At 60.2% G+C, this 23,167-nt stretch overlaps 1 protein-coding gene and 1 long non-coding RNA gene across 2 annotated transcripts; one reads left to right on the top strand and one right to left on the bottom strand.

Annotated features, from left to right (window-relative positions):
• Positions 1-593: 593 nt before the first annotated feature.
• LOC142870048 (uncharacterized) lies at positions 594-2,699 on the bottom strand. Its single transcript, XR_012918582.1, has 3 exons — positions 2,605-2,699; positions 2,147-2,272; positions 594-833 (listed from the first exon to the last, which is right to left on the bottom strand). It is a non-coding gene; the product is annotated as an uncharacterized LOC142870048 (long non-coding RNA).
• CYP26B1 (cytochrome P450 family 26 subfamily B member 1) lies at positions 2,247-20,922 on the top strand. Its single transcript, XM_012750201.3, has 6 exons — positions 2,247-2,754; positions 6,141-6,365; positions 14,802-15,077; positions 15,214-15,369; positions 16,788-17,072; positions 17,475-20,922. The coding sequence occupies exons 1-6, from the start codon at positions 2,551-2,553 to the stop codon at positions 17,865-17,867; spliced, it is 1,539 nt and encodes a 512-aa protein (XP_012605655.1). The 5' UTR covers positions 2,247-2,550; the 3' UTR covers positions 17,868-20,922.
• Positions 20,923-23,167: the final 2,245 nt, after the last annotated feature.

The raw sequence follows: 23,167 nt of genomic DNA, 5'->3' as shown, positions 1-23,167 counted from the left end.
AGCCGCGATGACCCAGCGCTGGGAGCTAGAGACCAGCCTTTCCATCTCCGGCCACATCAGCTTCGGAAGCGCTCACACAGCGAGGGACACCACATATGCGCGCGCCTTAGGCGCTCACACACACTGTCTTCTAGTAAACACTAAAGCAGAACTCGTCCTGGGTGCAGGGGAGGTGTTAAAAGGAGAATCTCATTTGGTTTACACACATACCACCCTCAACTAAAGGTGGGCTATCTTTGGCTCCGGCAGTGCGAGAGAGCGCGGCAGAGCCAAGGCAGCTGGGAACGGGATGCGCGCGAGCGGGATCCGGGCGTTAGCTAGACAGACAGATGTCGGGCTGCTACGCATAGCTCCGTGTTAACACAGGTTCCTAGGACAGGCCAGAGGACAGACACATGCGTGGATACACAGACACACGGCTCTAGAGAGAACACACACCCCCGCAGACACACCTCACTACCCAGACTTTGGGCCGACGCAAGGACACGCGCGCGCACACACAGATGCGGCCCCGGGCCACACGCACACCTCACACAGGCACGCGCGCCGGGCCCTCTGCGACCAGCGCTGAAAGGTGGCCGCGCTCACTCGGCATGTTTATTTACTCATTTGTATCAATGAACCTTTGTACCCTTCTCTTCCCGCCTCTGGGTACCCGGGCCGCCGCATTTGTCCGGGCGAGGGACACTCGCCGGGACCAGCATCGGGGCGTCCTCAGTCGCTGCGGGCCGTGGACAGGGACTGCAAACGGGAGGAGGTCTCCAGGTGTTCGAGGGGAGGGGCTGCAGAGTTAGCAGCCCGGGACGCGGACGCGGACCGGCAACCCCAGGGTCCTGCAGGGAAGAGACATATGTGGGGGAGTACCGTGGGATCTGAGGTTTGGGGATGTAGGGTTCGGGATGGGGGACTGCGGTAGGAAGGGATTGGGACAGCAAATGAGGGGTTCCGGGAGATAAGAGCCAGCCGGTTGGAAGTTCGGGACCCTAGGGTAAGACCCTAGCCCCTAGGTTCAGGGGCTTTGGCTGTCGCCCCCCTGCCCCCCCCCCCGTCAAGGGGATGGTCTGGCCAGGACCTCTGCTGCCCGGGCTACGGCCCACGCGGGACTGCCCGGAGCGGGAGGAGGGGGCTAGTGACCTGGGAGGGAGGGAAGTAGCCTAGCAGCCGAGCGGGCACTAAGCGTGTGCGCACTGTGAGTGTGTGTGTGTTCGCGCGCGCGTGTGTCTCATCTCGTCCGTCTGTAGGTGCTGGGCTCAGCGAGACGCCGGCGAGAAAGAAGAGGAGGCGAGAGGTGAACTGAGTTTGATCCTGCGGCGGCTACAAGTGGGTCCCGGGCGGGCGGCGGGCGGCGGGCGGCGGGCGGCCGGGGCGGGGCGGGAGGCCGGCCTGCGCTCACACGCTCCGGCCGCGGGCCGGCCTCTCACCACGCCTCCAGCTTTTGTGAGCGCCGAGGGTGGGGGGATGCTGGCAGCCTCCCGCCTCTATATAAACACACGCATTGGCTCGCTTAGGACGCAAATTCACATTGAGAGAAGCTTTTAAAACCACCAGCCCTGAAATCCTGCCTCCTGCCTTTCCCCTCTTTCATTCCTCTTGCCTTCCTTTCCTTTTCCCCCCTTTCTTCCCCCAGCAGCAACTCCAGAGCCGAGAGACCGCGTCCCGGGACGGACTGCCTTTTCTTAATTGATACAATAGCCCAGCTCGGGTTTTCCACCTCCTCCTCCAACCCCACCCCGCCTCACCCCTCCCGCCCGCCGCCGCCGCCGCTGCCGCCGCCCCATCGCCCGCCCGGGGCTCTGTCGCCGGCTGCGTCCCGTCCCGGCCGCGGCCCGCCGGCTCCGCACCCGCGCTCCGGTCGCTGCGCCCGCCTCGCCGCCTCGCCCGCCGCGCCCGCCTCGCCCGCCTCGGGGTGCCGCGGCGTCTCTGAGGCTCGGGCGCGCCGCCTGGGGCTGCCCAGAACGCTGGGCTCGGGCCTCTCCACTCGCCTCGCCCCCAAAGTTTCTGGGTTCGTTGGAATTTTTGCATTCAGGATTTTTCTCCCCTTTCCCCCCCTAGGAATTTTGGGGGAATACTTTTGACAAATCGCACTTTCTCTCCACTAGCTCTCTACCCCCCTTCTTTTTTTTTCCAAGCAGGGGAAGGGGCTTACGAGAAAGAGGCTCCTGCTGGACAAAGTTTTCCAAAGTTTTCCGAGTGTGATGGTTGCGGGGAGAGCAAATCCACCAGCTTGATTCACGGCTTCATCTCACCACCCCTTGAGCAGCCCCTAAGCCCGCTATAAAGGAACAAACAAACAAACAAACAAAGTTACACCCCAGTTGCCTCGTGTCTCCTTTCTCTCTTCTTTTAGGCATTTTTTCTCCCTCTCTCCGCTCCCCTTGCAGCCTCCACTCCCCTTCCCTCGGCCCCTTCCTTCTCCTCTGTTTCGGCTGGAGGTGCTGGGACCCCCGGCCGCAGCCTCCCTTCCCCCGCCGCTCCGGTCCCCTCCCGTCCGGCCCTCCCCTCCCCCGCCGGGGCCAGCGCAGCCAATCCCCCGAGCGAGCGGCCGCCAACATGCTCTTTGAGGGCTTGGAGCTGGTGTCGGCGCTGGCCACCCTCGCCGCGTGCCTGGTGTCCGTGACGCTGCTACTGGCCGTGTCGCAGCAGCTGTGGCAGCTGCGCTGGGCTGCCACCCGCGACAAGAGCTGCAAGCTGCCCATCCCCAAGGGTTCCATGGGCTTCCCGCTCATCGGAGAGACCGGCCACTGGCTGCTACAGGTAAGGGCGCGCGCTCTCCGCTGCTCTCCGGGGTCCGCTAGCTGCGAGCTCGGGCCGACGGAGCCGCGGGCCGGCCAGGGGGCGCCGGGAGCCTGAAGACACTGGTCCCCGCCCCGCCCCTTCCCTCCTCCCAGACTCAACCGCCCGGGCTTCCTCTGCCCGCCCGCAGCCTGGTTCGGAGACCACTGGCGCCCGGTGAGCAGGTTCAGAGAGCTGGTGAGAGGGGTTCCCGGACCAGAGGGAGCTCCCAGGAATGACTTGCCCCGGTCGTGGGCGGCCTAGCAGGGGTGCGTGGAGCGCCCTGGGGGCTCCCGGCGTGCGAGTCCGAGGGGACGTCGGGTCCTGAGCTGCTTTTGCCTCCCCTTCGCGCTCCACGCCCCCGTCGCCGTCGGCTTCCTGCGCTTTGGCTGTGTCGCTGGGAGCCGAAAACTGACTCAGGAGAGTAGGATGGGGTGGGTGGCAGCTTGAATTGCCCCTTTAAAACTACTGCTGCGTAGCCTGCTGCTCCAGGTACTACTGCCCCGGTCCGCGGTTCGCTCCAGTGTGTGTGTTTTGTGGTGGAAGAGGAAGAAGGTAACCCGAGGAAAATGAGAAGCCAGAGACCAGAGGGCTCTCGGCTTTCGGGGAAAAGGGTCTGTTTACTTATTGGGTGGGGACAGTTTAGCAGGAGAGAAACTTGGGAGAGGTGTGTGCTTGTTAGACGCTGCACAACCTCACTCTGCTGGTGAAAATGGGGGTGGGACGCGTTAGGGACCAGACCCAGGTAGGTAATGGGGAGGTTAACCTGGAGTTAACCTCATCAAGTGCTAGACAATCGCTTTTGCAATTTGATACACACCGGGTTTTTCTTGGGGGTGGGGGCGCCTCTGGGGTTACCGCGGGAGCTGTGTTCGTGTGTACGTGTGCAAGCGAGTTTGTCCGATGGGTCATGATGAGGATGAGGGGGAGCATGGATGTCTAGAAACAGACGATTCCGGCACTGGAGAGGTGGAGCGAAAGGTGAGCGCGGACCTGAGGGTTTAGAGGTGCGAAAGCTTGGCTTGAAATTAACAGACGCGTGCAATCCGTGCGCGCGCGCCCCGCCCCGCCCCCGGCCTAATGACAGCGGAGCGGGGGCGGGGAGGAGGACGCGAGCTTCCTCCGTCCTGTGGCCTTTCCCTGTCCCGGAGTCGGCCCTGTATCGTTTTGGGGTTATTCGTGCAATGGGGTGGGGTTCGCTTCAACCAATCCGACTACTCCTCCCCGCAAAGAAATCCCCAGAGCCTCCCCCTTGCCACCACACTTAAAGGGTTAACTGTGGCGGTGGTTTAGGCTTTTGGCCGCCAATTTAGGAAATAAAATAACTCGGGCAAAGGCTCCCGCCTTGTTGCAGCCAGTCTGCGGAATCCACGGTCTGTCACCGCCCCCCCACCCCGTTTCCTGACCTTTATCTGCCCCCCTCAAGGTCCCCCTGACCTTTTTCTCCTTATCTCACAAAGGCCCCTGGGGGGCCGCGTCCAGCCAACACAGAAGTTGGGGAGGGGGGAACCTGCTCCTCTCATCCATACAACGGGGGCCCTAGGTCGCGTAGGTGGAGGGAAATAAGGGGGTGCGTGCCGGGAGCGCCGAAGGAGTTAATGAGAGCCCTCTGAATCCTAGCGTTATTTCTTCGGAGTCATTTATCAGATTTTACGGGGGGACCTCCAAGGGCTCTCCGTTTCCACCGAGCGCCATCTAAACAGAGCCCAGGGCTAAAAATACAACATTTTTGTATAAATTGGACTCGCGGCCCGAGCGGCCGCCCCTATGAAAGTCCTCTTTGTGAAGACCATGGAAACAGCGGACAAATAACTCTTTATTAATGCCACAAAAAACGCACTTTAATTACAGTTAGGCAGATCAGAGGCAGGGGGTGGGGGCGAGGCGGCGGCGACCTCGGAAAATTCACAGCCTAACTTTTGTGTTGAAAGAAAAGAATAACAGAGGAAAAGAAGGAGAGGAGAGACGGAGGGTCAGACCGAGGCGGGAGACGCGTGTAGCAGACGAAAGGAGGGAACCCCGCTCCTCGCCCCCTCCTTGTCGCACCCCACCTCCACCTTGATTTTTCTTAAAGGGGTACAGGCCGTCTCGGACGGCTGCGCAGTTGGGGCAGCTCCCCCCACCCTCCCGCCTGGGAGCCGGGCAGCATCCCCCGCGGCCCGGCCCCCCTCCTGGCGGCGCGGCGGTTCCCGGCTCGTTCCCTGTCGCGAGCCGGGCCCGAGGCGCATGTGGAAAAGTGATTAGGGAATCCGAGTTCTGCAGAGTCACTTTTCGGCTGTGCTGGGGTGTGTACACATCTAGCTGGAGAATAGTTTTCCGTGAAAGAAAGGAAAGTGAGGAGGGGGACCAATCCAGGAGAGGGGGAGCCGAGCTGTCCGCTCGGGGGTGCGTAGCTGGATACGTCCGTACTTCTGTTGGCGGGCAGGCGGAGACTGGACAGGTGGCAGTCCTCCCCTTCTCACTCAGTGCTGCCCTGGCAGAAGAAGGGTTAACGTGGGGTGGGGTAGTGAGCGCGACGTCAAAGGTGAGCGGGGCGCCCCTGCCCCCGCCCCTCTGAGGTCCCCTCGGCTTCCGGTACTCGCGCCGGGCGGGCTGCGCCTGCTGTTTGGAGCGTTAGACCCGGCCAGGGCCCCGCCATTCTCGACTAGCGCCGCCGCCTCCGCCGCCGGGATCCGGTTACCTGCGCGGGTCGCCCCGCCGGGTCTGCCCGCCCCGCGGGAAGCGCCGTCCGCCGCGCTCCCACACCAAACTCCCCGGCGGCCACGAAAGTCCGCCTCAGTTATTTCCAGGGCAAAATGCTTTAGGGAAACCGCGGCTGTGGGCCCGTGACCCCACCTTGCAGAGCTCTCGGAGAGCTGCCGGGTCCCTGCGCAGGCCACACCGGAGAACGGAGGAACCACCCCCCCCATCTGTAGTGACTGCCTCTGGGCACCGACCGCTCACCGCTATAAATAATCTTTGGCCTGCGGCCACCCCGCGGGGTCTCGCCAGCCCGTGGCCCGGAGCCTGGAAATATTTATTCCGAGAGGCTCCAAGCGCTGGGTGGGGGTGGGAAGGTGGGGGTTGGAGACTTTAGCTTTAGGTCCAGCTGTCCGGGATACCTTTTCCCTCCCGAAAGTCATTACTGAAAAACAGCCTCCTGGGGGTGCCCCTGGGCCTCCCGCCTCCTTGCATTATTTATTATCCTCTCTAGGCCCTACTTCCCAGTTCTTGTGCACGCCGTGAAAAATAAAACCTGCGTGCGTGTCTGTGTACTTGGTGGGGGAGGGGCAGGTGGCTGGTGCCCCGAGTTGGAGGCCGCTACCCCTCCCCCGCGAGCTCTCTGGAGACGTGCACCCTTAGAGAGGTCCCTTGTGTGGCTCCTGCAGGGTTCTGGCTTCCAGTCGTCGCGGAGGGAGAAGTACGGCAACGTGTTCAAGACGCATTTGCTGGGGCGGCCGCTGATACGCGTGACGGGCGCGGAAAACGTGCGCAAGATCCTCATGGGCGAGCACCACCTCGTGAGCACCGAGTGGCCTCGAAGCACGCGCATGCTTCTGGGGCCTAACACGGTGGCCAACTCTATCGGCGACATCCACCGCAACAAGCGCAAGGTAAGAACTCTACACTCCTCCCTCCCTCGGTGAAAGGAGTTCATGGGCATCCACAGCACGTCCCCACCCGAATCAACGTTCCCCCTTTGCGCACCGTGCTTGAGGACCCCGTAGTTCCCCCGTCTAGAGGACTTTGAGCCTGGATCCAGGGCCTGCACAGGCCTCCTACTGGTCCACCCTCCTGCTGGCCCACTGCGCGGTGGACACCGCCAGCCAGGTTGCTTTGGACAGAGCTTGAAAGTGCGGGGTCTGAGGTGTCCACCGCCTGTCCTTGCTGTGCTCCACATAACTGGAAAAAGAAGGGAGCAGGACAGCTGGTCAGCGCCTTTCCTTTTCACCACTTTCCCCCAGGAATTCATCCTAAAATCAAACTTGGCCCTCCTACCACAGGTTGCTTTAAGGGAGACGCGGACAGGCGCGGGGCTGAGGGGTGAGGGCGCCTCGTGGGCCCTGTTGCGGGGCCTGGTCAGGGAGACGTGAGGGGAGCTTTGGACCGCCGTGAGCACCGGCCTGGACACTGGGGTGCAGGCAAGGGGTGGGGTAGCAGCCGAGGCGCGGGCGGGGATCAAAGCGCACCCCTCCACACACAAAGAGGAAGAGAAAGTGGGTGTTTATCCTGTGGATTTCCCGAGCGACTGGAAGAGGCGCGGAGGCGGCGAGCCAGCGCGCACGGAGCAAGCCTCCCCGCCCCCTCTGGGCCGCGCCGCCGCCGCCGCGCTCGGAGCGCGGCCGGCACGTGCTGTTTGAACTGCAGTAACCCGAAAGCTGAGCCGGCGGGCGGGCGGGGCGCCGGCCTGCGGGCTTGAAGCCGCCAGGAGGGAGGCTGCACGACCTCCTCCACTCCATTTTTTTCCGTTGGGTCAGAGGACTCATCCGGGGTTGAAACCTGAAGGAGAGGAGAGGCAGCCTCTCATCTCCCGAACAGTGGATGGGCTCGAGTCCGGGAGAGGGAGGGGGCAGCTCCCTGGGCCGGGAGTCCATGTGCGAAGTGGCCGTGGGGGATTGTGCTGCTCGCTGACGCATCCTGTAGTATTTGATGTTCTCTGAACAGCCTGCGAAGGGTAATTCTCCATGGCAGACAAAAGAAGGAAAATCTTTTCGTGCCTCCCCCACCCACCCCAGTTCCCTAATAAGGCGCGTATTTCAGGAACTGGAAAAGGGCTCCCAAAGTCATCTCTTCCATCTGCCTCACTCAGAGCTGGAGGCAGTTAACACAGCCTGGGGACCGATGGGGCTTGGGGGGCAGGTGTTCTGGGGAGTGGCTGGGAGGGGCCGTGGGTCTAGGAATGAGGCTTTTTGACTGTGTTGGACAGTTATTTCTCCCTTAGTCTTGGTGGCACCACCAAAGGCCCATTCCACAGCTTGAGGAGACAACTGAGACTCAGGGATCCAGCTCCAGAGCAGATGGCTGCTTGCTTTCTCGTTTCATCTTTGTAGAGCCTTTGACAAGAAAGGAATTATTGTCCCCTTTCACAGAAGCCTTGGAGAGGTTGATGGAGACTTGAACCCAGTCAGGAAGCAAGGAAAAGGCAGTGTAGAGCCTGCAACAGAGGCCTTCCGCTTCCATGGGAATAGTTGTTTCTGGGCCACCACATAAGAACCCTACTCAGTCCTGCTGGCTGGGGGCTGCCAGCAGCTGGGGTGGGTAGAGAGTGCTAGGAGAAAGGCTTGGCCAGGACCAAAGTGAGAGACCCTGAGGCCTTGGGGTTCCACCCACCCTCTGCCTGACTTAGCCTTGGGCCTCCAGGTGCCGGCTGGGGAGGGCCTGTCTGGAAAGCCCCAAGGTTTTGGCCTATAATGTCCATTTGCAGGGGAGGGAAGGAGGAAAGGGGGAGCACTGACGAACAGTCCCCTAGGAGTATGTAGGGAAGGAAGAAGGTGGGATAGGAATAAGGCCGGGATGGGGGCAGAGACTGAGGACCCTGGGCGAGCTGCAGATGGTCTCCCTATTTGCACGCAGCACCTGGCCCTCTGGCTCCTTAAGGGTATAGAGTCGCCAGAAGCCAGTTCATGCTGGCAGAGGGGCTTGAGAACCAAATCCAGGGGCCGTCTCTTTGTGTGTACTGATTGTGTGCTTGCTATGTGGGGTGCATGTGTGTGTGTTGTGTGGTAAATGGGTAGTCAGCTAGACAAAAGGATCCTACCCCCCCCCAGTCTCTCTGATGGATGATCTCTAAACCTAACTTTACTGGACTACACGGAAGGCCTGGGAGGCCTGGGGTTAGGTACATAGAAGTGGGAAACTTGATCCTCACCCTCAAGAAGTAGCGTGGCTGGAGGGATAAGAATCCTCAGGGGCTCTCTTTCTAAATATATGTCTACGTGGGTCCTGGAGAGAATGGCCAGTCTGCTGGATCCAGTACCTGGTGGACTCTGTGGCCAAGGTGGGGGCTGCTGTGTGCCTCTCCCACTGCCCTATCCAGCCCATGCTGCAGTCAGGGGCCTGGCTGGAGTGTGGGCTGCTGGGCCAGGCCGAGCCTGCTTAGGAGGTACGTGCAGGAAGTGGGGCCCAGGTATGTTGGGGCCCGGCTGGTGGGGAACTAGAAGCGTCACTGTTTCCATTGGGGCTGGTGGCCCACCCCTTCTCTGGGAGGTCTGGCCAGATGTGCTGGGAAGGGGCTCCTCACTGCCATCACTGCACGCCAGGTGTTTTGCCCTGGCTGCCCTGGTGGTCTAGGGCCAGCAGGGTGGGGTTGCCAGGGAAAAAGTCCAGAAAGTCTTGCCCAGTCTAACAGAATCATCTCTGGAAGCCAGGCCTGTGTCACTACAGCCAGGGCCTCAGACTCCCTCCTCCTTGGTTACCCCTCCCCCACCCAGGGCCTGGGATGTCTCTGGTGGATGGGGGAGGAACCCCATCTCTCTTTGTGTGTAGAGAGGCTGGTATTACCCTTCAAGGGTGGATGGAATCCAGTTAGGAAGGTGGGGGTGAAAGGGTTGTCAGAGACATGGAGGAGTCGGGGGATAGTTCTAGAAGCTTCCAACACCCAGCCCCACACACCAGGATTAGGCATTTCCTCTTTCCCTTTAGAGATAGGGCCAGGCCTCTTTGTGCCAAGAGGCCATCTCCTTCAGGACATCCTGGACAGTGCCTCTGAGACGCCCTCCGGGAACTTGGAGAATATCTCAGGGACAACACTTAGTCTTGGAGTCCCTGGACTGGGGAGCCCCCAGGAATGGTCATCTTGCCCTTTCTACTCAGACCCCTGCCTGCAGGGCCTGGGTGCCTGAGGCAGAGGTGGGGGAACAGGCTTTGGAGGTGGGGATCAAGAAGCCCTGCCTGCCCCCCCACCATCCCTCACTGACCTGGCCTTTGGGCCCCGTCCTGGAGTGAGGGTAGAGGTCAGGCTCAGGGTCATCACACTCCTCTCAGAAACCCTGTGCATCCTGGGATGGAGAGAGCAGGAGGGCAGGGCCAGGTGCCCGTGGTTGTGGGGTCCTGGGGGTCGGCTGGCCCACACCTGGCTCTAGGAGTTCTCAGAAGCTCCATCCTGCACTAGATGGGAAGGCTGGTGGCAGGGCCAGGCAGCCCTGCTGCTGGGAGCTCTGCCCCAGCCCCTGGCATAGGCACAGGGCCTTTGTTCTGCCAACCCAAGTCCTTCACACAAAAGTTACTGTAGCACCAGTGGTGGGCGCAGGGGCTGCTGAGGGGGTGGTGGCAGGAGCGGATCTCTCTGAAGGTCAGCGGGGGAGGGAGCCCATGGTCAGCTGCCAGGGCGCCTGGGAGTGGGTGCCTCCCTCTGCTTGCCCTTGTGCCAGGCAGCAGGCTGGTGGGCGGGCTGGGCGTGGGGGCTACCACCTCTCTTTGTCCCTCTTTTCTGTGTCCTTCTCTCAGGGCAGAGAGGGGTCCAAGGCTGTGATGCTGATGTGTCTGTTTACTCTCCCAGCCTTTGAAGACAAATGTGGCCTTGGCGGGGAGTGGGGAGGTTTGGCTGGGGTCTGCTCTGGCCCTAGCCTCTGTGCCAGCCGCGGTGTCCATCCTGGGTTCCCCAGGCATAAAAGGAAGGGACTCCAGGGGCCTGGGAAATGCTGAGAACAAACCAGAGTGGCCAGAACAGCCAGCCTCATCCTTAGAATAAACTTAGGCAATAGAGGAGGATATTTTCAGGACCTTTAGATAAATTCAGAGCCTATCAGGGCTGGCAGAGGGCAGCTCGATGGGGTCTGCAGTGGTGGGAGGCAGGGGTTTCAGGGACTCTGCTGGCTATGGCCAGTCATGCCCTGCACTGTGACCTTGGAGGGCCCTTCCCCTCTGGTCCTCAGCTTTCCAAGGAAGAGGGAGGGATGAGAGCGTCTGGGCAAACCCTTCCAGATTCCGCCAGTGCTGCCTCCCCGCCCTGCCTGGTGTTCGCTGTGTGTGTGGAGGAGCTGGGGCGGTGGGAAGCAGGTCTTGAGGTGAGATGATTATAGCTAGAGCCAGATAGAGGACAGGCACTCCGTTGCCACCAACGCTGGGAAGGGGCATGCACAGGCTGGTGGCAGGGGTCTGGGCCAGCACCTCCCGACCAGTGTGCCCAGCCCCACACACCAGGCTTCGGCATTTACAACCCTGGGTGAAGCTGCCTGGCATTTCCACTGGGCCAGGGTGAAGCTGAAGCCCAGTGGCAATGCCAGGCAGCTGGGAAGATGACGTCCTCTCTTGTTCCCCCCTTGCTTGGGTGTAAAGTACACACCTTGGCGTCACCCCTGTGCGGATGGCTGCCGCGGCAGCTGCCCGCCCTCTGTTATTCTTTCCACTCTGCAGGCCGCGGCTCCGGTGGCTTGGCCGGGTGGCCTGCCGGGGGCCCCCACCCCTCTTGGGCAGCCGCTTCCATTCCTCCCAGTCTGAGTCACTGGCCAAGGCAGTGGGTTCCCTCTCTGGCTTTTCCTGCTCCCGTGGCTGCCTATCTATTTGACCGTCCATCCACCGCCACAAGCGGAGAAGGGGGAGGTTACCTGGCCAAGTAGGCACAGCACACAGGGCCATGGGCTTCAGAGTGACCCTCCTCCCAGGGGCATTGGATGAGAGGTGGGAGGGATGGGGGAGGGCTAGCTGGGAGGGAGAAAGCATTTGTAGAAACAATTATAGGGCATTAGAGCCTTGACAAGCCCGGGTGGTATCACCAGACCCTAGTTGGGAGATTGGCCCACATTCTGGAGGGAGGAAGAGAACCAGGATGGGGCTCTTGAGCTTATTGTGTTGAGGGGAAACTGGTGACATCCCTCAAGGTGGGAGCCATCCTCCCTCCTGCCCTTGCCCTGAGGCTCCCTCTGCAGGGAGTGGCCTGGGCCTGGGCTGGTTCCCAGTGACCTTTGTCCGGCATTCTTGGCTCACTTTTGGGAATTCCCAGGGAAGCCCCGGAGGGAAACAAAGCAGCCCTGGCTTCTGTGATGACTGTGGTCAGGAAAGTCGGCTCTGGGGGCCGGGAACCCTTCCTCTCTTCACACTGAGCTGCTCCCTGGGCACCTTCCCAGTGTGCCCAAGTCCTGACCTGCGGGCAGCTCCTCAGACCCAGCCCGCCCAGACATGGCCCAGGCTCCTGTGCCCTACCGGCACCTCTGCCTCTGCCTGTCCTTTGTGGTGGGTGGTGGTTTCTGATCCTCCCAGCTTTGGGAAGTGCCTGTGCTGTTAACCCTGGGCACAAACCCAGGGATGCGGCCCTGGAGTCTTCCCAGCACCTGGGAGGCCCCAATGCCTGCAGAACAGCTGGGCCAGAGGCAGGGGCCTGGACTCAGTGACCTCTGAGCAAAGCCCCTTGGGCCAAAGTGCCTACCACCTGCCTTTGCCTGGCTTCTCATTTGGGCAGTTTCTCCTCCTGGGGTCGGGGGTGCTCTGAGGAGAATCATGGGACAGCCAGGTGGAAAGGGACCTCAGAACATCCAGTTGGACTCCTCATGAACCCATGGGGAAACTGAGCTCCAGAGGGGGCAGTGACCTGGGGCCATCACTGGGCAAGTCAGAGGCTGGTCAAGACAGGGGCCCTGGTCCGGCTTCAGTTCTCTTTCCAGAGTCCCCAGCCCCCAGCGCCTGCAAGGTGCAGGGTGGCAGTGGGTTTCTTGGGACATTCCAGCTCCTAGCATTGCTCAGCACCTCTTCCCACCCCAGGGCCCGGTGTGGGTCTCCTGCCCTTGAAGTCCTTCCTCTCATTCCCAGGTTCCTTGTCCTGGTCCTTCTCTATTCCTCGGTGGTCCCTGCCCCTCTTGGCCCCCGAGGCCAGAATAGGAGCGATTCAGCCGGCCGTCGCTAGAGGGCGCAGGGAATGCAACCTACGGGCAGGGCAGAGCTCGCCAGCGCCGGCGGGCGCCCTCCGCGCTCCCCATGGGAAACCCCGGGATGGCCCCTCTTGGGCCGCCGTGGCCCGTGTGGGCTGTGTAGTGGGGCCTGGTAGGCCCTCTCTAGGTGACTCGAGCATTGCTAGGCTCTGGGCTACCCCGGGGGTAGCGTCTACTTAAGGGCAAGTGGACAGTGGTGCTCATGTGCTTGGTGGAGTGAAAGCAACCCCAGCGATAACCTGGTTCAACGTCAGCATTTTACAGATGAGGAAACTGAGGCTTGGGGGAGGGGTGGGGACTTCGCTGTGATCACAGAAGAAGTTAGTTGGTGAAGGATTCGTGGCCAAAGCTCAGGTCTCTGGGTGCCTGGTCTCTTTCCCATCGCCTGGCTGCATTTCGGAGCCCAGCTGGCTTTGACTTTGGCTGGGCCTGGTGGGCGTGGCCTCTGCCCCCTCTCCCCCTCCACAGACCCATCTTTGGGCCTAGGTTTCCCATGTCTGGGAGCCCTGGCCAGACCCTACCCTGTGCCCTCCTTGACAGAACCCCTACTCTGTCCTGGGCTGGCCAGCTCTGGGCCAGGCGTGGCCTTGCTGGCTCCTCCTGCCACACCTCCAGCTCCCCACAGAGGCCCGGTAGCTGCAGAGTAGTTTTTCTGCCTTCTGTGTTGTTTCCTGATGAGCCTGCTCAGCTCCCAGGTACCACTTTCTGCTCACCCTGTGTGTGGCCTCTTCGCTGTTTTGTAAGGGCCCTTAGTTGGCCAGTGCTGGGCTCTGGGGGCCCACTCCATCCCGAAGACGCTTTGCCCAAGGGCCAAAACTGGAATCCTGAGGACACCAGGGTTGGGGGCTGAGGTAGACAAGCTCTGCTTTCATCCATAACCCTCTGAAGGGAGGGGGCTGCTGGAGTCCCTCCTGGAAGTTCCCTGTTACCCTCAAAACTAGGCAAGGTGTGAGTGACCCATCCAGTCCTGTGTTGACCTAGGTGACCTCCTATCGTCCTTCTGCCTTTCGGCTGTCCCTTTGTAGCAGGAGCAGCCCCAAACAGTGCGGGCCTCTCTGCCCCTCACCGGCCTCCTGCCCTCCCTCCCTCTCTCCGCCGGGAATTTCGGAATGAAAGTGCTATTGTGAGTGCCTGGCTGGGCCACTGAAGGGCCAGCACTGTTATTTCTGCAAACCAGCCCTCCCATTAGCCATGCAGGGCCCAGGCCAGGAAAATGTTACCTTTCCTCCTCGAGCTGACTGCAGGGGAAATTCTCACATTTACAGTTTGTGCGGCGGTTGTGTTTGGGGGGCAGAGGGGAGGGCGGGTGCGCGTGTGTGGTTTGCACGGGGCAGAGTGGGGGGCTCCCGCGCTGCCCCTCCCCTCTCGGCCTTCCCAGGGACCTTTCCCCTGGTGCTGCTGGGGGGCACCCCCTTCTGCTCCAGGCTCTGGGGGAGATGGAAGTTGTTGGTTATGAGTGAGACCCGCAGGCTGTCAGTAAATAAACTGACATCCTCCCCTCTCCTGCAGATGAAAACCATGTGTGGGGGCATCTCCGTGAGGAGGGCGGCAAGGGGGTTGCTGAGCCAGACGGGAGGACAGGGAAGCAGGGACTCACTGCCCACTTAAAATGGTCCTGGAAGACGCAGGGAATTAAAAGGGCTTCTGTTTGTCTTTATGATCTTGTGGGGTGGAAAGCCATTGCCCCCATCCCCCTACCTCTAGACCTGGCCACGATGAAGACATCTTAATGGCGTAACCATTAATAAACTCCCAGTACGTGTTTCTCAGGGAGTGAGAATAATTTTGGTTCCTAGGAAGTCCTACTTGGGGTCTAGCCTCAGATACTCTTGCTCTCCCATTGATAGAGTAGAAGAGCCACCTACTGCTTTCCCACCTCTTCCCCGTCCATTCCACTCACCTGTGTTCTGCTTCTCTCCTTGTCCTGAGATTCGGGAGTGTGCCCTTGCGTGGAAGGGCAGCCTCCCTGCTCCAGCCCTGCTCAACCCCCTCTGTGCCCCTCACAGCCACATCCCTCACAGACTTGTTGGCAACTGGACTGACCAGTCCCTAAGGCTTTGCCATTGTGTGAGACCTGGAATTTTCCCTGGGTGCAGTCATGGGATAGGTGCCTCATCCAAGCAGAGTCGGGGCCAGGCCAGGGCGTGCCATGCTGCCAGCTCACCCGGCTGCCTCTCTGCACTCCAGGTCTTCTCCAAGATCTTCAGCCATGAGGCTCTGGAGAGCTACCTGCCCAAGATCCAGCTGGTGATCCAGGACACGCTGCGTGCCTGGAGCAGCCACCCCGAGGCCATCAACGTGTACCAGGAGGCGCAGAAGCTCACCTTCCGCATGGCCATCCGGGTGCTGCTGGGCTTCAGCATTCCCGAGGAGGACCTTGGGCACCTCTTTGACGTCTACCAGCAATTTGTGGAGAACGTCTTCTCCCTGCCTGTCGACTTGCCCTTCAGTGGCTACCGGCGGGTGAGGACCCCGGGCCTGGAGGAGGGGAGGCCGGGCATCCATGCTAAGACGGGCACAGGGCACACGGACAGAGGGGAGAGGTGTCTGTGGGAGAGTGGGCTGTGTGGGTGATGGTGACGGCTCCTTCTCCCCTCAGGGCATTCAGGCCCGGCAGACCCTGCAGAAGGGGCTGGAGAAGGCCATCCGGGAGAAGCTGCAGTGCACCCAGGGCAAGGACTACTCGGACGCGCTGGACATCCTCATCGAGAGCAGCAAGGAGCACGGGAAGGAGATGACCATGCAGGAGCTGAAGGTGGGGGCTGCGGCTGCCCCAGCGGGCAGCAGGCGCCATGCTCCGTGGTGGGGCTTCCCCCCGGGAAAGGCGCCTGCCCTTTCTGCCTGCTCTGGCCTCACTCTGCACTGCTTTCTGAGTGGCGGCTGGAGTGGCGGCTGGAGAGGGCAAAACTGGAAGCAGAGATCAATCATCCCTGCCCCTGTGTAGGACGCCACAGGCTGCCCTTGTCTTCCCACAGCAGCCAGCAGCCAGTGCAGCAGGCAGCTCAGGGCTGGGAAGGGTCTCAGTTCATTTCATGGTCCCCAACCCCTGGAGGCTACCGAGGGAAGCACTGGCCCAGAAGGGGAAGCCACTTGCTTGAGGCCTGCCTGGACTCTTGGGGAGGAGCAGGGGACATTTGAGTGCACCTCCTCCACCCCCAGCCTTTCCAAGTTGGTGGCACTTTGCAGGCTCTCCCATCCTGCCCGGCACCGGCTAGATGGGCTTCCCGCCCGCCCTGTTGTGGGTGCATGTCCCACTTGAGGGGACTCCGTTAGTCCCTCTCCTCACCAGGTACCCACAGACACTCACTGCAGACTCCCCATCCCCCCTGTCTTTGCCTCCCTGTATTCTAGCTCCAACTTTTTTCCTGGGGAGCCAGGAAAAGGCTGGAATGACTTCCATTTTATGAGTTTTGTGACTGGTAGGGGCCATGGCAAGTAAAGGACCAGGACCCTTCACTCCCCTCTCTGGGCCCAGAGCCCACATTTGCGAAATGGGGGGCTTGGAATGAGATGACCTTCTGGGACCTTGCCCTGGGGTACCTACACCCCATGTCTACTCCCCATAAGGCCCTGGAGGGTCTTTAAGTTCTCTGAGGAGGGGTCACCTTCCCTCAGCCTTCTCACTGCAGCCTCATCTCAGGTTTTCATGGGTGTGCCCCCAGGCTGCCTGCCAGTCCCCATCAGCCCCCCTGACACCTACCAGATTTTCTCCTCCTGGGGATGGAGGAGAAGCTGGGGCTGGGAGTGGAAAGGCCAGGTTTAAACCCAATGTCCTCCTGCACACATGCACACACTAGTGCCTAGTGCCTAGGATTTGTTCCTTTTCTTCTGGGAGCTCACTGTGTCGATCAGGCCTCTGGGGCTGGCAGGATTCCAGCAGTGAATGAGGAGTGGCCCTGCCTCCAAGGGACTAACAGGCTAGTGCCTCTGCCTGGCCACAGCAGTTGTGTCTCCTGCCCAGCCAGGGGCTGGCTGTGACCCCTGTGCCATGGTGGCCCCAATGCCCAGGCACGTGCGGCTCAGAGGAAGCAGAAATCACAGCAGGAAGTGAGCATGGCCCAGCACGGATGACCCTGGGCATGGGGCACACTGGCAGAATGGGCCTGTCCTCATGCCAGGTCCGCCTGGCTGAACTCCGTTGGCCAATGGTGCCTCTCCTCTCTGCCGCTGCAGGACGGGACCCTGGAGCTGATCTTCGCGGCCTATGCCACCACAGCCAGCGCCAGCACCTCGCTGATCATGCAGCTGCTGAAGCACCCCGCCGTGCTGGAGAAGCTACGGGAGGAGCTGCGGGCCCAGGGCATCCTGCACAGCGGCGGCTGCCCCTGCGAGGGCACCCTGCACCTCGACACGCTCGGCGGGCTGCGCTACCTGGACTGCGTCATCAAGGAGGTCATGCGCCTCTTCACACCCATCTCCGGCGGCTACCGCACCGTGCTGCAGACCTTTGAACTCGACGTGAGGCTGGGCCCTGTGGGGCTGCGGGCTGGGGGGCCCTGGGAGCACCACTTTGGGGGCTGGGGCTGACAGATGAGGATGACCAGCCTTCTGTTCGGGTACCTCAGTCTGATGGGGGGACAGTGCTTGCTTTCAGGGAGCTTGCAGTCTGATGGGAGCGATGTGGCCCCAAATGCAGAGTCAGAGGAAGCCAACCCGAGTGTCACATGTGAACAGCTATAAATAAGCCGGGACTAACATGCTGAGCAGGGAGGCTGGCCGGGCCTGGGGGTGACAGGTGTCTCTAGGAAGAGGCAGATCTTGAACATCTGGGGTTGGGGACAGGCAGGCAGGGAGTCCTGGGGCCTCCTCTGGCCACCCCTGGCTCTCACCACCCACCCCCCTTTCCCATCTCCCCTCCAGGGTTTCCAGATCCCCAAAGGCTGGAGCGTCATGTACAGCATCCGAGATACCCACGACACAGCACCCGTGTTCAAAGACGTGAACGTGTTCGACCCCGACCGCTTCAGTCAGGCACGGAGCGAGGACAAGGACGGCCGCTTCCATTACCTCCCGTTTGGCGGCGGCGTCCGGACCTGCCTGGGCAAGCACCTGGCCAAGCTCTTCCTGAAGGTGCTGGCGGTGGAGCTGGCCAGCACGAGCCGCTTCGAGCTGGCCACCCGGACCTTCCCCCGCATCACCCTGGTCCCCGTCCTGCACCCCGTGGACGGCCTCAGCGTCAAGTTCTTTGGCCTGGACTCCAACCAGAACAAGATCCTGCCAGAGACGGAGGCCATGCTGAGCGCCACCGTCTAACGTGCTCCGGCCATACCTGCCTCAGCCCAGCCCGGGCGTGGGGTGGGGGTGAGGGGAGGTAGAAACCTGTGTATGGGAGAGGGCGAACCCGGGAGGGCGAGCGGCCCCTGTACTTGCCCTACCCGGCCCCCCTCCCTGGCAAACCCTGCCCAAAGCCAAGTGGGCCCCACCCTTCCTGGGGACGGGCTCCCCTCCTGGCTCCCGCTTCCCTCCAGGCGCTGCCCGGGTCCCACCAGCTCAGCTTCTGGGACAGGGCGAGGCCGGGCTCTGCATGCCCGTTACAGTGTTAGGTGTCGCTTGTGCTGCAGTGTTTGCTTGTGAAGTTCTCAACCGCCCCCTTCCCTCGTTCCTTCCAGACCCTTTCAGTTGGAGGTCAGGCCATCGAGCTGGGGAGGCAGGAAGAGAGGTGCCCCCTCCTTTGGCGCACTCTTCAGCACCCTCTTCCTGCCTCTCCCACTGCGGCTGCCAGAAGAACAGCATCCTGGGTAATAAATAGAACAGGAGTCAGCCGTGGTCGGGGCAGGGGCGCCACCAACCTGGAGGGCCTCCCCACCCACCTCCCCGCCATGCCAGTTTGGACATTTGAAATTAACTATTGCTGCTACTTGTTCTGTCCTCTGACCTTGGGGCAAAGGAGCCCCAGGTCTGTCCCCCAGCATCCTTCCTGGTGGCCCTGGGCAGGCGCACTGACACCCCATCTTCCTGTCCCCTGCTTAGCCAAGCTGCTCCCTGCTACACACACACCCAACCAAGGTCCCAGCTCATGGGCTCCCACCCCTATATTTATTCCCTGATAGAGAATCTCAGCAATGCAGGGGTCTGGAGCAAACATCTCCTCCATCCCCAGCCCCGTTCCAGCTGTTCCAGGCAAGACGTCTGCGAGTGGAGAGGAAGGGGTCTCTGGTCAAACCCAGCCCCCTTGGCCCACAGTGGGGCAGCTTTCGCAGGCTCCAGACTTTGAGTTCAACCTCAGAGCCTCACTCCTAGGCTGAAACTCAGCCCCTCTGTCTTGTCCCCTCGAGGGGGATGGGGCCATGGCCTATTGCCACCTACCCCGTCCTGTCAAAACCCTGATCATGCAGATTTGGAGGCTGCCATGGCTCCCTGCTTAGCCACTATGCACCCAGTGCCTCCTGCTCCGGCTAGTGAGTACAGGGCAGGATATGGGTTCTTTCTGCTGGTGGGGGGCGTGGGCCCCTGTCTGCCCTTCCTTGCCCCTTACCTTGTGCCCTTAGCCCTTGGAAAGGTGCCCTTGAAGTCCCTTCTACTCTGTGCCACTGTCTGTTTAGCCCAGCTCAGGGGAGTGGGGACGAGATGAAGGCATGGGGGAGGTGAGTGCAGAGGCAGCCCTGCCTCCAGCGAGGCCCATGTGGCCTTGAGCAGCTGCAGGGCAGGCTGCAGGGAGAGCCCCGAGAGAGCTGAGGACGAGGGTACGTGCCATTTGTCAGAAGGGATTGGGTTGAAGCTGGCGAGTCTGGATGACTGGGGGAGAGAGGAGTAGCTCCCGCCACTGGCATTCTGAGTGTTGGCAGTTTTGGGGTGCCTCCCGAGATGGTCTGAGGGCGTTTGGCAAGTCTCTAGCAATTTTGTCTGTTTTTAAATTTTTCTTTGCTTTCCATGTTTCTCTATTGGGTTTTGATGTCATAAGTGAGTCCTCTTTTCCGAGAAAATGAAAGCACAGAAGAAGAAAGCTGGACTTGACGATTCCCCAGTTGCTGCTGCGAGCAGCTCAGCGCCCCGGCAGGGGCCAGTGGGCAGCCCCACGGCAGACCCCAGCCCGCCCCGTCTGACAGCAGACTCTGTAGGAATGGGGGCACACCTCGCAGACCGCTCCGTAACCCCCGAGTCTCAAGTGTTTCATTTGCGTCCTGCTTTTCACTACTAAAAATCAGCGTCGAACAGACATTCTTGACAAAAATAGTTAGAAATTTTTTAAAAAATTAGTAAGATCCCTCCAACCTCCCCCCAATTCTGTAAAACAGGCCAAAATGTGTAAAGACTCGTCAAAGCCTGCAAAATAGCTGCATGGCGTACCAGAATCTGTTACCCACAGAAACGCCCAGTGTCTGGAAGGTTCTTTTTCCTTTAAAGTGATCCGCCTAGCCCTGAGCCAGGTGTTTTTTGCCTGACTAGGAGGGCAGGCAGCAAGTGCAACTTCACTCGGGGAGCACTCTGGGTGTGGCCCTGGGGACAGGCAGGGGCTAGAGGGCTCTGGGAGGCCCCTAGGGCCTTCCCTTGGGGTGCCAGCCTGGGGGGTGCAGAGAGGGAAAAGCTTTGGGGACCCCTGTAAGGGAGGAAAGAAGGATCACTTGCCCCGCTGGGCCTCAAAGGCAACAGGAAGAGAGCTACAGAGAGCTCTGGCCGGCCGACAGCACCCTCCCCTTGCCATTCCTGCGCCTCTGCTCGGTAGATCTGTATTGCGGTATCTGTGTCCGTGTGTTTGCGTGTGTGTTTCATAGAGCTCGTGTTAGATGTGTGATGTTTTCTCACCATTCCTAACTATTGTAACTTGATATTAAAAAAGACAAAACCCCCACAAAACTCCTCCTGCCCTGGGCTTGCAGATTGAAGCACTTTTGATGTTGGGCGCTGGCGTTTGTGTTCATGGCACCACCCCGCCCCTGCCCAGATCGCTATAATATTATTTTATACACAAGACTTTTTTTTTTCATAAATGTTATAATTTTGTGTCTGTCTTTATAAACTATTATAAGTACTATTTTTGTTATAATTCAAAATAGATATTTAGTATAAAGTTTTTGCTGTTAAATATTTGTTTTATTTAGTAAAATATGAATTTTTTTCTCTATTGTAAACATGGTTCAAAATATTAATATGTTTTTATCACAGTTGTTTTAATATTGAAAAAGCACTTGTGTGTGTTGTTTTGATATGAATCTGGTGCCGTATGAGTGTTTTTTGCTGTCATGTGGTTTTAATCTGTATATAATATTCCACGTTGCATATTAAAAAATGAATGTTGTGCATTTTGTGATTTTTGGAAATACTCGATATAGCTCTTTTATAGGCTTCCATAATAAACCGTGGCGACTCACACTCGTCTCCTTTGCCTCTCTGGTCTCTGCCCTCTGGGCCTTACTGAAAGGGTCCTCCCAGCATTCACGTTGGCGATGCCCAGTCCAGCTTGCCCACTAGGAAGCTCTTCTGTCCCTCGAGGCCAGAGAAGTCTGTACGGGGTCCCGGGAGGAGTGGGTTCCCCTGGTGAGGGAGAGATACAACTGCTCAGCCTGGTGGGGGGTGGGACAGCTGGGAGGCCACTCACCTGGGTGAGTGTGGCCGTGACTGGCTGTCCCAGGTGTCTCAGGGCTGGACATGGTGACACAGAGTTCTGATGGCCTGTCTTCAGAGCCCACCCTGTCAAATTGAGGACACTGAGGTCCACAGCCACATCGCAAACTGGAGAGCAGGATTCGGCTCCCCTGACTTCCTGCCTCACGCCCCATGCCAGCACTTCTCAAAGCCTGTGCCAGGGTTGTTGCAGGATCAAGTAGATTCCAGTTATCAAGTAAGTTCGCAGGCCTTGTCAGAACCTGGAGCCCCAGGATGTGTAGCGTAAGGGGCAGCACAGTGAAGGGTGGATACAGGCTGCAGCACTCTCCAGGCCTATCTGAGGACTGAAACCTCATCCTCCTTTGCTGATTATCACATTTTTACAGAAATCTCCACAGCCTGACTGTTACTGAGGCCCGAGGTGACAACAAAGGGCACCACCTCCAGTGCTGAGACAGGCAAGGTGCAAGGTGGTTCCAGGGCCTGTGGGTGGGGAGGAGGGCAGTGAGGCAGAGCTGCACGCTGGGGCCCAGAAAGACGGCAGAGAGTCGAGGCTGGTCCCAGCCTCTGCCATGCATGCCCTGGTCCTCTCCCCATAGTCTGGGAGGTAAAGTCCACCCCTTTGCTGGTGAAAGGAGAAAAGCCTTTTTGTGGCTGTACCATTTCTTTTCAATATAGTCAGTTGGACCCAGTCTCGGCCCAGAGCACCTCGACCCAGAGCACCTGGGCCCAGGCACACCCCGGGGTGCAGGGCCTTACCCTGCCTGGGTCACAGAGCCCGGCCACCCAGAAGAGAGTTACCCAGCATCTGAGCAATGCCACCAGGGCAGGACGCTCAGCCACTCTGGTGGCCAGCTCATCTGCCCTGCGTGGCCTTTCCGCTTCACCTTCCCCTCCCACGGTGCCTGGGCCGCTAGGCCAGCCTGACCCCAACCCTGGCCCTCACTTTCCCCAGGGCAGGGCAGGGCAGGGCAGGGCAGGGGCCATTTCCCTATTTTCCACAAGATAAAGCAGAGTCTCAGAGTGGCAGCAACTTTCCCAAGGCCACACTGGCAGCCCGCCCTGCCCCGCGCGTGCCCGCTCCAAGGGGCCGCCTCAGACAGGAGCCCCGGGCACCAGAAAGGAGCAGCGGAAAGCGTCCGCGTGCACGGGAAGCACGCCAGGGAAGGGCGGTCGTTTCTCAGAGTGTGAATTCCATCTGTCGCGGTGGAATGTCCTGTGTGGCAGCAGAGGTGAAGGAGGCACGGTCCCTGGGCTGCCCTTGGCCTGACCACCCTGCCGCGGGGCGGGTGGGCGGCTGGCCCAGCACACAGCCTGTCCTTGCCTCTCCGCCGCCGTGGTCCCCCTGGGTCAATGACGTCCGCCTGCCTGCCGGTTCTCCACACGGCCGCCTGCCCCCGGGATCTCCTGGCCTGGAAGGAGAACACAGGCCGCTGTGGACAGACAAACACGGATCTGTTTGTCCAGGGATTGGGGCGCCAGTTTGGAGGGAACGCGCAGACCGCACATTTTGCCACCTCCCTGCACTTTTCCAAAACAGCCTGGCCTTGGCTGGGCCGGGCTGCCCAGGGTGGCCAGAGGCTGGGAGCCAGGAACAGGGCAGGGGAGAGCAGGGCCTTGGGGCCAGCAGGGTGAGGTGACCAGGTGAGGACACACTCGCTGATCTGCCAGCTCTGCTCAGCCTTGACGTGCCTTGGAGGAGAGAAGGAAAAGGCGGAAAGAAAAGGAGAGAGGAAAGGAAAAAGATGTAGGGAAGGGAGAGAGACAGGGAGGAGAGGGGAGGGAGAGAGGCTATTTGCATCTGGCCTCCCAGGAGGCCCTTCCTTGCAGCTCCTCCAGCCTTGGCCTCCTGCTGGGAAAGAGAACCCTTCTGCACCCCCAAGCCCTGGTGCTCTAAGACTCTGGCCTCCTCCAACTGCTTCTCCATGCTGCACAGCAGGTGAGAGACAGAGGAGCCCAGAAAGGCTTCTGTGAGAGTTGGGTGCTGTGACTTCCCTGTCCCCAGCTGC

This window comes from Microcebus murinus, chromosome 3 (assembly GCF_040939455.1).
Source record: "Microcebus murinus isolate Inina chromosome 3, M.murinus_Inina_mat1.0, whole genome shotgun sequence".
Classification (NCBI taxonomy): domain Eukaryota; kingdom Metazoa; phylum Chordata; class Mammalia; order Primates; family Cheirogaleidae; genus Microcebus; species Microcebus murinus.
The sequence above is the reverse complement of the archived record's forward strand: the minus strand, read 5'-3'. Positions and strand labels throughout refer to the sequence as shown.